This window comes from Schistocerca serialis, chromosome 3 (genome assembly GCF_023864345.2).
Source record: "Schistocerca serialis cubense isolate TAMUIC-IGC-003099 chromosome 3, iqSchSeri2.2, whole genome shotgun sequence".
Lineage (NCBI taxonomy): Eukaryota > Metazoa > Arthropoda > Insecta > Orthoptera > Acrididae > Schistocerca > Schistocerca serialis.
Genome location: NC_064640.1, coordinates 561,859,084 through 561,876,549, shown reverse-complemented (window position 1 = coordinate 561,876,549; position 17,466 = coordinate 561,859,084). Strand labels below are relative to the sequence as shown.

The 17,466-nt window shown below is 36.7% G+C and overlaps 1 protein-coding gene across 1 annotated transcript in view; it reads left to right on the top strand.

Annotated features, from left to right (window-relative positions):
• Nucleotides 1-17,466, top strand: part of LOC126470456 (calcium-dependent secretion activator-like) — a 1,485,604-nt gene that overhangs the window by 916,903 nt on the left and 551,235 nt on the right. The window contains exon 15 of the mRNA XM_050098305.1: nt 9,049-9,069. Coding sequence (XP_049954262.1) covers nt 9,049-9,069 — 21 coding nt within the window. The remainder of the gene's footprint in view (nt 1-9,048; nt 9,070-17,466) is intronic.

The following is a 17,466-nucleotide window of genomic DNA, read 5'->3' as shown; positions in this document are numbered from 1 at the left end:
GTTGAAATGAAAATCAAAATAATGGAGGGGAGGGGGTGGGGTGGGATGAGAGGATTTTTTTAAGAAAATTAGTTTTTTCAAAAATCTGGGTGCATTGTTGTGATGTACATTGACAACAATAAAACGTTTTTTGAAGTTTCTCTCTGTTATAATTTCAATGGTGTTCATTCAGAAATGTTAAACTCAGTTGCTCTGAAAGGGGTGTTTCACCCTCTTAACAGTCTTATTGGCATCTATAAAAGAATATGCATCTTTTATTTTGCTCTATACTACAACGTATTCAAAGTCAATGAAAATCAAAGTGTATCTCTTGTGTAGATTTAATTGTAAGTACAGTACATTATGGTATAAATGAACACACAGTTCAGCAGAGACAGTACAGATATACTGTGTTCAGTTTTGTGTTTACCACTCTGTTTCATTAGTCAGAAGATTTGAGTTTAGATCATAATTGCTAGTACAGTCAGTGATATGAGTAAAGATGACTGCAAACTGTACTTTAAGAAATACACCGTTTTATTCCCTAGGGACTACATTGCAATAGAAACAGTGATTCTTGAATTTTGTACGCAGTTGTATAGTAATAATGTTGTTGTTGTGGTCATCAGTAAAAAGACTGCTTTACTGCAGCTAAGGATGCTTTTCAATTCTTAGCAAGTCTCTTAATCTCTGCACAACCTACCAATGACAGTAGCACAGTGATTAGCACACTGAACTTGCATTTGTGAGGATGACAGTTCAAATTGTGCCTGAGCATCCAGATTTAAGTTTTCCATGATTTCCCTAAATTGTTGTAGGCAACCACTGTGATGGCTCCTTTGGAAGTGCACAGCCAATTTCCATCCCCATTCTTGAATCATTACAAGCTTGTGTTCTGCCACTAATGACCTCGATGTCAACTGGACTTTAAACTCTAATCTTCCTTACTTCTTTTTGTGCACTACTACTGCAATCTACATCCATTTTCACCTTCTTACTGCAATCAAGCCTTGGAACTGCTCTATAATTATCATCCCCCCCTCCCCCCTCCAATCCCCACATATATTATCAAATTAACTACACCGCCAGAAAAAATGCAACATAGGACTGTGTTCAGAGGCAGAACAGTATAATATGTGCATAATGAGAGGCTGTAGTGTTATTTGTTCATTTGCCACAATTATTGTGATCAGATGTCACTAGAGGCCTGTCTGTGTACCCTACTGTTTTGACTCTGCAGGCAGTAACTGCAATGTGCTTAGAGGTGAACAATGTTTTCCTGTTTCATTTGAGGGTATGACTATGTCTTGTTGATGAATATGCACTCTTGTTGAACAAATTCAGTCATTTGAACAATGTCTCATCATGGCGTGTGGAAAGCTGGATGGACATATCAACAGATTACTGCACTTAAGTAGCGCAATGCATCAGTGATGTATGATTGCTTTCAACAGTGTTCTGTGGTACATTCTCACACCTGGAGAACAGGCTGGGGACATCTGTATAGTACAGTTTCACATCAAAATTGATGCCTTGGGCAAGCAGTGTTGGCTGATTGAACATCATCCACTGATGAAGTCAGTAATGGGAACGTAGACATTACTACAAACAACATACACCTGAAACTTCCTGGCAGATTAAAACTGTGTGCTGGACCGAGACTCGAACTTGGGACCTATGCATTTTGCGGGCAAGTGCTCTACTATCTGAGCTACCCAAGCACGACACACACATCATCCAGTTTTAATCTGCCAGGAGTTCTAGCTCTGCAGGGTTTGCAGGAGAGCTTCTGTAAAGTTTGGAAGTTAGGAGACGAGGCACTGGCAGAAGTAAAGCTGTGAGGATGGGGCGTGAGTCGTGCTTGGGTAGCTCAGTTGGTAGAGCACTTGCCCGCAAAAGGCAAAGGTCCCGAGTTCGAGTCTTAGTCCAGCACACAGTTTTAATTTGCCCAGGAGTTTCATATCAGTGCACAATCCGCTGCAGAGCAAAATCTCATTCTGGAAACATATACCTGATTGAAAGATTTATGGTCATTTCAACATTTTGTAGTGGTATATACCATATGCAAATGGTGACTGGAAACATAGCAACCAAGATTTTTTATTTTGATTTTAATGTTTTGTTATAGTACAGTCTGTTTTATTTTTAATTTTGTCATTCATCTTGTTACATTTGACATTTTATGCTACTTTTTTATATATCTTTTATGTTGTGTCTCTTTTTCAAGAAGAAAAGAGAAACTCTGAAAATGAGGGACACACTTGTTATATCTGGCTGAAATTTGCATCTATTTAAAACATAGCATTGACATTTACTTTTAATATGCAATACACATACCTGGGAAGTGAGCTTATTGATTGTGCACAATGATTAAGAGGCTGTCTATGTTTTCAATCTTTGTTTTCTAATATAGAGAACAAATATTTTGCAAATGATCCTTTAAGAATTATTTTAACTACATGTCCTGATTCTTTTAATAGAATGGCTTGATGATGGTACTCGGTGCCAAAACTGGCAGCTGGTGTATACAAATAAAAGTGCAAATAGATACTAAAGGGAACAATTTTTCTGACTACAAGCAAGTCTGAAAACATTGCTAAGTTTTGGGTAAATCCTTCTTCAGTGTAATGGAATATGCGTATACCTATAATACTACATTAGCCAAGCAGCTCAACCAGGGTGTTTTGTTGTATGGGCTGGAGTATGCAACGAGAGAAAAAGAGATGGGAAATGGGATGAAGGATTGGGAAAATATGGCTGATAACTAGTAGGTATGGGGAGGATCCACGCAGGATAGAAATTCAGAAACAGTGAGCTTATGCTGGACACAGGGAGGTGGAGTTGTGCACAGTGTACATTGAAGTGGAGGAGTGGACTGAGAAGGGATGATGGAATGGAGGAAAAGGGGGACTGTGGAGAAGAGTGTGTGATTGCAGGATGATTTCAATTATGGTCATGGGGCAGTGGCTAGTGGAGGCTGAGCTTAGGTAGATTACAGGATTGAGGATCATCTTATTCTTTCTCCATGTCTATCCACCCCTCTCCTACACTTTGTTCCCATCAGCATTTCACATGATATTTAATAGGCATCATTTTTTTCCTACATGCAGTATAAATCATTCTTTGATCTGTCATCTACCTGTTCATAATCTTCACCAGCCTCTGCCCCACACCCCCCTCCATCCATGCTCCATGATGCTAACTTCACTCATCCTGCAATCACACCATCTTCTTAACAGTCTCCCTCTTGGGCCATTGACCGAGCGAGGTGGCGCAGTGGTTAGACACTGGACTCGCATTCGGAAGGACGACGGTTCAATCCCGCGTCCGGTCATCCTGATTTAGGTTTTCCGTGATTTCCCTAAATCACTCCAGGCAAATGCTGGGATGGTTCCTCTGAAAGGGCACGGCCGACTTCCTTCCCCATCCTTCCCTATTCCGATGAGACCGATGACCACGCTGTCTGGTCTCCTTCCCCAAAACCAACCAACCAATCTTGGGCCATTCTATCTCCCCTACTCAATCTATTCCTCAACATCAATGCGTACTGTGCAGCACTCCACCAGCTTGTGGCCAAAATGACCTCACTGATGCCAAATTCCTATCCCGTGTACCTGCTGCCTCTCTTTCCATCCATTAGCCATCATTCCCAAACTCTTCTTCCCACTCCCACTCCCCTCCCCCCCCCCCCCCCCCATCATCCTTTCTCTCATTGGTCACTCCACCCTAAGCATTAATTCATTGGAGTTGAGCTGCAGTTCTCGCAAAATGCAGTCAGCCTGTACAGTGTAGCTGTGGAGATGAATGTGGATGAATATATGTGAATTCTATAGCTCTGAAGGTGGTTTCATCAAAAACCTAGCAAATTTCTCAGTCTTATTTATGTGCCTGTTGTTGACTCAGCATGTCATCCATTATTTATATCCCACCACGGAATGGTATTAACACTCAAATTTACATTAAATATTAAAATAATTATCTTTTTCAGAGTTTCTATTGCCAGTCTGCATTTTTTATCCTTCTTACTTCTATTAGCAGCACTTGCTTTTATGCTCGATAAAAAAAACTCCTCTAATACTTTTAGAATTATGTTGACATTATAACTTCTTTTAAAGACACTATCAATTCTATTCAACTGATCTCCCAAGTCCTTTGCTGTCTCTGCCAGAGTTACAACATTGGTGAACCTTAAATTGTTTATGCTTTTTCCCAGAACTTCAGTTCCTTTTACATGTATTTCTCTATGGTTTTTTTTTTTTGCCTTCCCTATGTAGAAACTAAATTACATGGATGATAAAATGCATATTTGTCTCATTCCCTTTGCAATGTTTGCCAAACTTACAGGTGAGTAGGCTAATTGCAAACACTTAAGGAAGAACCAAAATAAAAAAAGAAAGCTGATAAAGTCATGAATACCATTTATTACTGAAATTTTACTTAAATAATGAATCTTAACTTTGCACAATGAACATTGATAAATTTTCAATATACATAAAAAACCTTGGTATCTGGGATTACCCCACAGAGCACTGGGTGATTATAGATTGTGTATTAGGTAATCACAGATCCATAAATAACATTTATAGCATTCATCCAATCATTAGTGGGAGAATCTTCATACTTTTATCAAAAATTAGGCAGTAATACTCATTTTCCAATGCAGCGCCTTCAGTGTCCTCTTTCTTCTTGCATGGTATGTTCTTTTCTTGAACCTCCATCATAATGTTAAATTCTTGAAGGTTGTTCACACTTAGTGTAACATACAGTTTTTTTACGTTCTTTTATCTGCTCCTTATTGCTTTTTCTTTCTTCATTTTCTCCTAGAATATCTTTTGTAGGAGAACTGGTTATTATAACTGAATGTGATTTTCTGACATTTGCCTCCTTTTAAGATGTGGCAGTTTGTGGACATTAGGCCTAAAAATATGATCAAGTGGAATTGATTTGTTGAAAACAGTTACAGGGGTTACTGGTTTCTGCTGCACATTAAATGTCAATAGTAGCCTTATCTGCATGTCAAGTGTCACTTCTCTTTGCCAATTTGATGCATCAGGTGTCACTGATGTCACATCTATGAAATGTTCATCAGATTTAGTTGTATCTATTGGTCAAATAGCAGCTGCCCAGGAACCTTTTGCTACTTTCTCTAAACTGCTGATGCAACTGAAGGCTTTAATGCTTCAAATTATTTACTTCAGCAAATTTAAGAGGTATTTTGTCCACCATCTCTGTAGTTAACGTGTAAAATAGTATACTGCATTTTAAGATATGTTCTTCTAATTCCCTTTCTTGTTCTTCAGAAAATATAGCCTTACATCCAGGTTTTGCTTGTTATATAAGTTCTTTCTACACAACATTTTGGACCAGTCTTATGTCACTTCTAGATCTAATCCCTTGCCACAGGGATCATATCCTCTTGGGAAGCCCAAGTGCAAAACCTACCCAATCCACACTGTCCAAGCACTTGCTACTCTAGTCTTGGCACAGGCTTGTCCTACCCCAAGAAAGGCTGGGCCACCTGTGAAAGCAGCCATGTCATACCAACTCTGCTGCAAACACTGTGCAGCTTTTTATGTGTGACTATAATCCAACTTCCCAGCTGTCCACTGGGATGAATAGCCACTGAGAAACTGTTGCCAAGAACAAAGTTGTCCACCTGATGGCACAACATGCACCTGAGGATAACATGTTCTATTTTGATGGCTGCTTCACAAGCTCGTCCATCTGGATCCTTCCTTCCACTATTAGCTCCTGTGAACTATGTGGACAGAAGTTATCCTTGCAACACATTATTTGGTCCCATAATCATTCTCTGAACCCAGGTATCAAAAGCCTAGACCATCCACCTGTCAGCCATTTCTCTTTTATTCCTAGCCAGAAAACTGGCTGGCTTCCTTTGAGCTGCTAGCCACCCATCCCAACTGCTCTTCCTGCCTCCAACTCTCTCTCCCTCTACCCACTCCACCCAACACAATTCCCACCCAAAACCAACCCAACTGCTGAAACTGAAACTCTGGTATTTTGAATCCATGAGTTAAAAGATGACATTTTCAAGAACCAAACCATGTGTGAAGCTCAGAGAGTATATCAGAAGATTGATAGTTAGCTACTAAATATTTTTTACATGGAGTATTTCATCCATAGAAGTCAAGGATGATGTAATGAGTTTATAAGATGTCTTAATGACTCATAGTAAATCTATATAGAAGATTGCAGCTTTGAGGAAAAATCTATAATTAATCTTGAGAAAAGAAAATGAAACAGAATGCATTTATAGTTCCCTGTTGATCCATTGTGAATAAAGGACAGTGGCCAGTCAAATATTTACCAAGGAAAATTGCCAAATAGATGTATGTTTTGAGAAGCGTTTTTGTTAAGACAACCAGATTTGTCGTCTCAATAACGTTATCTTCAGGCTCCTATGCATTCCATGTATAGACAAACAGATATATCGATATGTGCATAAATGGAGCCATCATTATCTGGATTCCATGAATTCATTTAAGGGGTGTTTACTGTGTTTATTGTGGTGAAGCCTTCAAAGTAAACACTCCTTAAATGAATTCATGGCATCCATATATTACTGGCTCCATTTATGCAAGTACTGATACGTCTAATTATTTATATACTGAGTGCACAGGGCATGAAGATGGTGTTATTTAGATGCTAAAACTGGTTGTGTAAGTAAAATAGCTTCTCAAAACATACAGATGTTGGCAATTTTCCTTGTTAAAGCGCCTACAGTGGGTTATCTGTAAAATTTACATATATTTTCAGTTTGTGTCTTGAAATTCCTTTGAAATTTAGATGTCATCTGATCTGTGAGCTGATAACAGACCACTATACTTGTACTACAGAATCTCAGTATTTGTAGTTAGCTCACTGTTAGTCTTGAAATGTTTCTTGCAATATTTTTCCATAATACTGATGTTGTAGGTACTGTTTCCACCTTTCAGAATCTACGTGCCTGCAGTTTCATTTTTATGTTTTCTATTTTTCTCATAGTGAAGAAATTTAAACATAAAACTGAAAAACACATTCAACTTTATTCACTTTTACTGGATGAGAGGTCACATTTGTGTTAAATATCTGGTATTATCATTTGTCAGTCTCAACCTTAATCATAAATAATGGTAATCATATTAATATACATGACTTATGTGGTAACTGAACAACAGAGAATGGCTAGAGATTAAGCCAGAGGAAGGAAGGGTTGACATTTAGATGCCACTGAAAGGAGCTGGCTATTACTACCACATAGCTGGAAGTCAATTAGTCTGACATTTGTCCTGGGAAATTATTCTTCTCTTTACTCCTATACAAAAATTAAAAGTACTTTCCTACATTATTGTTCTATGATGTCACACTTATTTTATTCTCCTCGCCTTTCCTTTGCTTAAATGACACATATCAGACCAGTCTATGCCTTCTATCTTCCCATGAAGCTTCACCTACATGTGGTAGGTAAATTCCCTCACATCTTATCCTACATTGTGTGAGATTTTTCCAGTTTAGTTTCTAAATTATTTCTTGGACACTGCGTGTTCTTCTGTAGTCTCACATTATATAATTGGCAGTCCACAGTTGCACGTATTTTCATTTACCTTGTGAACATATGTGAAATTTTTGTATTGTTCTGGCTGATGATTGGAGTGTTGTCCCGTGAAGGATGTCATTGTGTGTGTGTGTGTGAGTGAGTGTTTTAGTCCTGTTTCAGTAGCTTCTCTCTTAGAGTGTATATTTGTTGTATATCAAATATTAGTAGTATGAATTTTTGTTTCATTTGAAAATTTTGATAAATTTTCACTTTTTATGCTTTCTTTATGTAGTGCAAAACTGTAAATAATAATTAATATTATTGTTGGTATTTATTAAAAGTTGGTAATGCCTATTAAGGAATTAGCATCATCACCTGCTGTAACTGTCTGCTTCTAGAGTAATTGAATTCTGGGTTGTCTAAATTTAATGCAGCAAATTTAAGAATTCCAACTTTAATGAGCATGTTTAACGACCTACAGTCAGCATTTATTTAAGGATAAATTGCAATGTTGTAAGGTGTAATACTAGTTGTACATTTGTGCTACATTTACATTTACCTGGTGGTGGAATATAAATGAGGAAGTAATAAAGGCAGCAACTCACTATGCAGCCTTAGGCATCCAAATAAGGCAGAATACATTGCTAATCTTTCTGACAACATCCATCTTCAGACACAACCACAGAATAAATATCCACAAACATTAACTGAATTCTCAGTTGTCTCACTTTAATGAAGCAAATTTAAGCATTCTAACCTTAATGAGGATGGTTAAAGACCTACAATCAGCATTCATTTAAGAAGATATTGTATGGTTGTAAGGTGTAATGCTAGTTGTACATTTATGTTACACATACATGTATCTGGTGGTGGAATGTAAATGAGGACTTCATTGTACCAGAATGTCAGCTCATCTTGTTTATGTGCCTCTCAGCCACACTATATCTGAGCTATGTGGTGAGTTGTTATCTTTGCAGTTTATTGTTTGTATGGATTTATAAATTTTGCAACTCTTTATTCTACTGTGTAAAATCCTTAAAGGACAAATAAGTAGATAAAAATAAATTAATGCGTACTATTGACTAAAAGTTCTGTTTTATGAAAGCTATTTAATGAAAATTAAATTTGTTTATATCAGAAACTGTATCTCCTACTGGTACATTAACAGTGTGGTTGTGATGACTTGTTTTCAAAGCTCTCCTGTACTACCATACTAATCTCTCATTCCTTTCCTTGTATGAATTCTTGAGCACCTTAGTATCTTCTTCAGTCAGTAGTAAGAAAGAGGTACTATCCCTGTGGCCTGCACTTATATTTATATAAACTTTTCTAACCTTAAAAAAACTCAAAATCATGACTTTACAATATAATCCTATGCTTATATTGAGAAAGTTTTGTAACTGTTCTGGAATATTTTGCTGATATATAAATATGCAGAGCAGGAGGCTTTCATTAACTAAAACAACACATGTTTATATTTGAACTTGTGTCATTTTTTAATATATGTAATTCACTTTGTTATTATATTTCAGCTAACTTGATGGTGGGGATGGGTAAGTGTTATGGTTTTTATCTATGTATTAGATTGACATTCCTCATTGCTTAAATGTTTGTAGTTTTATCACTGCAAGGAGACTTTCAGAACGTTATCATGTCCTACCCACTTCATCCCTAGATAACCTCTCTCTTTCACTCATTGCTCTGTCTCAGTGTACATTTCATTATTGTATGGGCCTAGTATTTGAGAGAAGCAAGGATAAAATCTTTGTTCAGCCAACTTGATTAAAGGTTTTCGATAACAACTCCACTCACTTCTAGGTTGCTTTTATCAGTACTGCCATAGGCAACATCTTCTTCATCCTGGTCCCATTGCAGCTACAAATTCATGCCTGATAAACATGGCTTGACAATATACTAGTTTATAATTTTGATTACCTTACTACAACCTGATCCTCTATTTTTTGTTTGTTTGTAGAGCTAGCGTTTAGTTAATATTTTGGCTGTGTGTATATCCACTTTTCATGGTAAGACAAATTTTTCTCTTTATTATTGTGAAATGTCACTCTTTTGATATATTTCATTATAGTCAGTTCTTACAAAAAGTCCTTGCTTCATGCTAATTCCTTTTAAGTTTGGGTATATAGTACATGTTGTATGCTGAGAAATAGCTCCATTTAAGATTTGCCTTACAAAATGATATATGCTACAGTAGAGAATGCCATAATTTTACTTTATGAACAATATTTTCAATGTCCACTTTACTTTGTTTGCATTTTTTTTGTAATACAAGCTGTCTTCCACATGACAAGTCCAATAGTAATTCATCTCAGCTTGTTGCAGTATATTATTCTTTATTCAACTGAATCTCCTTTTCTTTTCTATTTTAAGTTAAAACTGTACAGCCTCCACTACAATTTCCTCTTAAATGGCTGACTAGATTAGCTGAATGAACAAATGAGACATACAGTGTGTTTTTAGAGTAACCAGGCTGAACTTAGTTGTAGAAACCATGGTGTACAAAACCAAACTCAGAGAATGAGAAAAGAATTGTAGGTAAACACATAAAAATTGTATGTACTGCTGATGAACTGAAAAACGGTTTCAAAAAGTGAAGTTGTGGAACACTCTTTCAAGGATGTGTAATGGTTCTAACATGGTTGTGGTCTCTTCTTCTCAACAGCAAATCAAGTTTGTCACATCAAAACTGAAAACTTTTAGGGTATTGAACAGTATTAAAACAATAATGGAAACATCATTATTGCTTTTAGTTTTAATTGTTCACGCATTTGTTAAACACATTTGTTAAATTTAAATTAACATTCTGGATGACGATCAGCTTCATAACATTTCCATTCACTTATTACAAAACCCAGTATACCCATATAATCAGTGACAGGTCAGTGGCAACATATCATGGACCTCATCCTTCCACTAATCACAGTTTATATAAATGTAGTTATATAAACACATTTCTTTACTAAAGACACTATACTGATTTAGTGTGGCACATGTCAAACAGATGTCTATAGGATGTATCCTAATAAACGCCATTCTTGTTCATTTCAACCAAAGAAGTTCACAGCTACAGAATAACATACAGATGTTAACTGAAACAGTTCTGATGACAGACTGACTTTCATACATTTTGCTACATAATGAAATCTTAATGATAACAAACACCCATAGATAAATTAGCTTGTTGATTGCTAACTGCAAACTTTGATGTATTTTTCATAGTGGGAGGTGGAACTTTTGTAGAGATGCTACATGGGTAGTCACTAACACAAAGACATTAAAAACTTGCACCATGAGGTACTTCATGATGTTGTCTCTAAGATTTTCAATCCTGTACTGAATTTTACCAAAGAAGTTCATAAAGATAAATGCCTACATGGTGCTCAGTAATCAAGTAATGTGGAGATGTTAGCACAATTGGCTCCTAGTGTGGGCTACAAATTTTTTGGATGGGAGAGTATTTATTGACAGAGGAAGGGATATTTTCTGATTTCAGTACTTATGTAGTGGTTTATAACTCCATAAGGTAGAAATTTACTACTGTAAATCTGCTGTATGTTCTGACAATAATTTGGTTTACATAATATATAGTTAGTTAAGAAATTAAAAAATACTATTTAGTTAGTCACCTCTATGAATTACCTATTTAGAAGTACAGTTGCCTTGTTGCAAATTATTGTTAATTTATACAAATTCTTAATTAATGACTTAACTGAATACCAATGGCTCTCATTTGATTCAGAAAAATTAGGGCAACACAAATGTAATGTGGATTTTATGAATTAAACAGATATAGTGTATCGAATAGCAAAAATAAATTTGTGTATGTCTGAACTTTAATTACTATTATCTGTTACGTTAGTTGGATCTTTGACACACAAATATAGTTAATGGATATCATGAATTGGGAACTTTACACTGAGTGGTGTCAGTCCCCACAAAACTACTGATTAACTTTTTTCAGTAACTACATTAGGTGTTGTTACAGTAATTTCAGGTGTACATTACTCTTAATGAACATGGTTTTCAACAAAACTAACTATACCACTATAATCTGCAAGTTGAAAATAACCACTTGAATAATAAATTATTGAGGAATTTGTGTGTGCGGTATTGTGGCCATCTCAGATATATTATGTAAGATATATGCATTATCTTTAGTTAAAATATAAGTGGAGAAATAGGTATTTAGCAATAGGGTACAATAATACTAGATGGAGAAATTCCACCTTGCTATGTTTCAAATGGACAAAATCGTAATTGAAGATATCTTATATGACACAAAGGTATAAGCAATCACAGTTTCCACATTTGATATTTGGAAGGAATGGGAAAAAGCTCTAATGACTAGGAGAAGTACCCTCTGTCTTGCACTTCACAGTTGTTTCTGCAGGAAATGTAGGTATAATTTTGCACGATTTCAGATGTGTTAAAAGAATACAGTAGTGAGTTCACTGTCAATCTGCTGCAGCCTAAGGCTGTAATTTTTACAGTAAACAAATCAATGAGCTCACCAGTGGTCTTCATCCACATGCTTTTAGCAGTTCACAATATATCAATGATGATAGTTGGATCATAGTGCTAATGAAACAACTATTCTAACACTTTGCTGTTCATCTTATCCTCAGTGCACTTAATTCTAGAACACATCTTCAATCCAGTGGCACCTCAACACCATCATGCTTTGAGTTCATCTCCTATGCTGCTCAAAGATTTGCATGACCAGATCAATCATCATAGTAGCAGCAAAATACATGGTACATGGACCTCACTATACAACATAAAGCAGGACTCATCTCAAAACACGTTTCTGCTCAACATTACAACATTACAAAGTATATTGTCGTCCCTTCCCCCCCCCCCCCCCCCCCCCCCCCCCCACCAGCACCCCCATAAGCCATTGGCTTTACCATTGGTGGGGAGGCTTGTGTGCCTCAGTGATAAAGATAGCCAAAATGTAGGTGCAACAACAATGGTGGGGTGCCTGTTGAGAGGCCAGACGAATGTGTAGCTCCTGAAGAAGGGCAGCAGCCTTTTCAGTTGTTACAGGGGCAACAGTCATGATGATTGGCTGATCTAGTCTCGTAACATCAACGAAAATGGCCTTGCTGTGCTGGTGTTGTTCATAGCCCTACAGGGAAAACTCCAGCCATAACTTTTCCCAAGGGCATGCAGCTCTACTAATGATGATGGCATCCTCTTGGGAAAAATGTTCTGGAGTCCCCCATTTAGATCTCCAGGTGGGGCCTACTCAGGAGGATGTCATCAGGAGAAACAAAATTGGTGTTCTGTGGATTAGAGCTTGGACAGGTCGGTTACAAAATTTAAGAAGGGAAATGGAGAGGTTAAAGCTAGATATAGTCAGAATCAGTGAACTTCAGTGGCAGGAGGAACAGGACTTCCAGTCAGATGAATACAGGGTTATAAATACAAAATAAAATGGGGGTAATGAAAGAGAAGGTTTAATAATGAATAAGAAAATAGAACATTGGTAAACTACTGTGAAGACCTTAGTGAATGCTTTATTGTAGCCATGATAGACATGAAGCCAACACCCATCACAGTAATAGAAGTTTATATTCCAACTAGCTCCACAGATGATGAAGAGATTGAAGAAATGTATGATGGAATAAAAGAAATTATTCAGACAGTTAAGGGAGATGAAAATTTAATAGTCATAAGGGACTGAAATTCCTGAAATTCCATAGAAGTGAAAGGAAGGGAAGGAAAAGTAGTAGGTGAATGTGGACTAGGAGAAAGGAATGAAAAAGGAAGCCACCTGGCAGAATTTTGCACAGAGCATAATTTGATCATTGCTAAAACTTGGTTTAAGAACCAGAAAATTGGTTGTATTTGTTGAAGGTACTCTGAGACACCAGAAAGTTTCACATTAATTGTATAATGGTAAACAGAGATTTTGGAACCAGATTGTGAACTATAATATATTTCTAGGGACAGATCTGGACTCTGACCACAATTTGTTGGTTATTAACTGTAGATTAAAACTAAAGAAATTGTGAAAAGGGAGGAAATTAATGAGATGGGACCTGGACAAACTGAACGAACCAGAGGTTATTGATAGTTTCAGTGGGAGCATTAGGGAACAATATACAAGAAGAGGGGAGAAGAATAAAGTAGCAGAAGAATGGGTAGCTTTGGGATATAAAATAGTGAAGGACCCAGAATATCAAATAGTTAAAAAGATGAGGTCCAGCAGAAATTCATGGCTAACTCGGGCCATTGAATTTAATTGATGAATAGAGAAAGTATAAAAATGCAGTAAATGAAGCAAACATAAGGTTATACTAATGTCTAAAAATGAAATTGACAGGATAAACTGGAGTGGATAGAGGACAAATGTAAGGTTTTAGATGGACATGCCACTAGTGGAAGGGGTGATACTGCCTGCAGGAAAATTAAAGAGATGTTTGCAGAAAATACAACCACCTGTACGAATATGAAGAGCTCAGATGGAAAATCAGTCCTAAGCAAAAAGGGGAAGCTGAAAGATGGAAAGAGTATATAGCGCATCTATACAAGGGAAAAATAGCTGAGGGCAATATTACAGAAATGGATAGAGGACATCGATGAAGGTGAGATGGGGTAGATGATACTCTGAGAAGAATTTGACAGAGCACTGAAAGACATAAGTCAAAATAAGGCCTGTGGAGTAGACAACATTTCTTTACAACTGCTGATCTGGTGAGCAAGATGTATGAGCCAGGTAGAATACACAAAGACTTCGAGAATACTGTAATAATTCCAATTCCAATGAAAGCGAGTGCTGACAGGTTTGAATATTATCAAACTCTCTCTCTAACAAGTCATGGCTGCAGAAAACAAACACAAATTCTTTACAGAAGAATGGGGAAATTGGTAAAAGCTGACCTCAGGGAAGATCAGCTTGGATTCTGAAGAAATGAAAGAATATGTGAGGCAATACTGACCCTACATCTTCTCTTAGAAGACAGCTAAAGGAAAAGGAAACCTACATCTATAACATTTGTAGACTTACAGAAAGCTTTTGACTGGGTTGACTGGAATACGCTCTTTGACATTCTGAAGGTGGCAGGGGTGAAATACAGGGAGGGAAAGGGTATTTACAACTTGTACAGAAACCAGACAGCATTCTAGCAGTTGAATGGCATGAAAGGGATGCAGTGGTTGAGAAGGGAGTGAGACACGATTGTAACCTATCCACTATGTAGTTCCATCTGTACATGGAGCAAGCAATAAAGGAAACCAAAGAAAAATTTACAGTAGGAATTAAAGTTCATTGAGAAGAAATAAAAAGGTTGAGGTTTGCCAAGGACGTTGCAATTCAGTCAGAGACAGCAAAGGATTTGTAAGAGCAGTTAGACGGAATGGACAGAGTCTTGAAAGGAGGATATAAGATGAACATCAACTAAAGCAAAATGAGGATAAGGAAATGTAGTCAAATTAAATCAGGTGATGCTCAGTGAACTAGGTTAGGAAGCAAGACACTTAAATAAGTAGATAAGTTTTTCTATTTGGGGAGCAAAATAACTGATAATGGCCAAAGTAGAGAGGATATATAATTTAGACTGACAATGCAAGAAAAGCATTTCTGAAGAAGAGCAATTTGTTAACACTGAGTATAGATTTAAATGTCAGAAAGTTTCTTCTGAAAGTATTTGTATGGAGTGCAGCCATGCATGGAAGCGAAACATGGATGACAAACATTTTAGATAAGAAGAGAATAGAAGCTTTTGGAACATTGTGCTATGGAAGAATGCTGAAGATTAGATGGGTAGATCATGTAACTAATGAGGAAATACTGAATAGAATTGGGGAGCAAAGAAATTTGTTGCACAACCTGACTTGAAGAAGGGACTCGTTGGGAGGATGCATTCTGAGACACCTAGAGATCACTAGTATAATATTGTTGGGAAGTGTGGGGGTTAGGAATCATAGAGGGAGGCCAAGAGATGAATACTGTAAGCAGATTCAGAAAGATTTAGGTTGCAGAAGTCACTAGGAGAGGAAGAAGCTTGAACAGCATAGAGTAGCATGGAGAGCTCAATCAAAACAGGCTTCAGACTAAAGACCAGAGCAACAATGAACATACTGTAAAGTGAAATATATTTAATTTGTAGGCAGTGGACATCAATAAATATCATGGCCAATAGACTGTACAGCATCTGAATTCAAATTATCAGTGCAGATATGAGCAAACAGCTATATTCCTCCAGTATTGCATAAGCATGCTGGAAGAAACTGTACAGTTAGTTATGACCATACACATAAAATGGTTGTCATACCATGCTGTGAGTGAATTGTGTGGTCTCGTACACACTCATTATGATGTTAAAGTCTCTTTTGTTCTATGGGTCTTCACACTAACCAATGTATAACATAATATATTAAAAACAGGGTGACCTGTTTGAGCCAAAAGTGTTAGTATGGCTGTCTCTTTCCTTGCAGACTGATTATTCTGTCCATTTTAAATGGAGGCACTTGCTGCTGTTATAACTTTTGATATTAATGTGTCATTTTGGTTATGAACTCCACGTTTTTCACACTTCACTGGATCAATTTTCGCTTATTGAGATGGGCATAATACAAACTGTTTTGATAACACGTGGGGAGGGCAGTTCAGAGTCCACCTATTCACCATCATTTTGCAGTTCTAACCCTTCAACTATCATGTATGAAATACATAAGTTATTTTTCTGGTGCTACATTTTCGTAGAATGCATTATTCCAGAGGTGCTGAATACTTCCAATCAACTTCACATTCTATAGCTTCTGTTTTTTTCTTTACCTATGTCATTCCTTCTGGAGAATTTGTTTATGCTTTTATTCATATGGAAGTAATGTGTCTTTATTAAATAGATGCATAAACACCTTCACTACAATAGTATATTCAGACACCCTGATGACATAACACCACATTAGATTATTTAATACAGATTTTTTTTTCTTTTTTTTTTTTTTGTTTGTTTCCGATAATGGAGAAAGAAAGGGAATATTTTCATTATTTCCAACACAGCTTTGTTTGAGAGATCATTTGTTGCATTTACATTAAAGAATGATATTTCACAAGAATTGCATGAAAACAGTTATTTGGAAGTGACAACAACCTCACGTACTGTAACTTGTAATACCAACTGTTGGGTGTGAAGTGGATTTAAGTTGCATTTAAATGAACTACCAGAGTCTGGTGAGAGCCAGTCAGCAGTGCCACAATAAAGCTGGCACATAATTCCATTTTATGTCAGCAAGAAATAATCTGTAACTACCTCTACAGTCATGTGGATGATAGGCACATCTCAAGCCTGGGGCATGGCATGCTTGACCTGCTGTGACAATTAACTGTAGTCATGGGATCTACTTGTTGCTGTTGGAATACATTCCTACAGATCCCTTAGATTTGGATTCACACAGACCATTCTCTCTGGGTGTTACAATTTTGACAAACAGCCAGTTATCATCCCCCTCTCCCTTTATCAATAATGAAATGTTATGCTTTATGGTTTATTCATTTCATGATCTACATTTGCAGTCAGTTTGGTTTGCTTATGGGAGATAAATCAGAACATTACAGTATGGTTTCATCAACTTTTACATTATTGGTAATAAAGAAGAATATACATTTCTGTGAACAATCCATTTTTTTTTTTTTTTTTTTTTAAGGCGATACAAACTATACCTCTTTAGGAATATTGTCATAGATCTTGGATTAACTGTTCATTTTGTAGTGTAGTAATAATAACCATGAAACAAAGAGTGAGAATAAAACAATAAGTAAATTATGTATGTTTAGTAAAATAGATAAAAAAATGACAATCTTTCATTGGAAATATGAACTATATTGTTGATTATCTTCAACCCAAGGATTATTTGGATGCAGTTTGTCCAGGCCGAGTCTCTTCATCTCCACATCGAACTCCACCTTGCAACCACTTGAATCT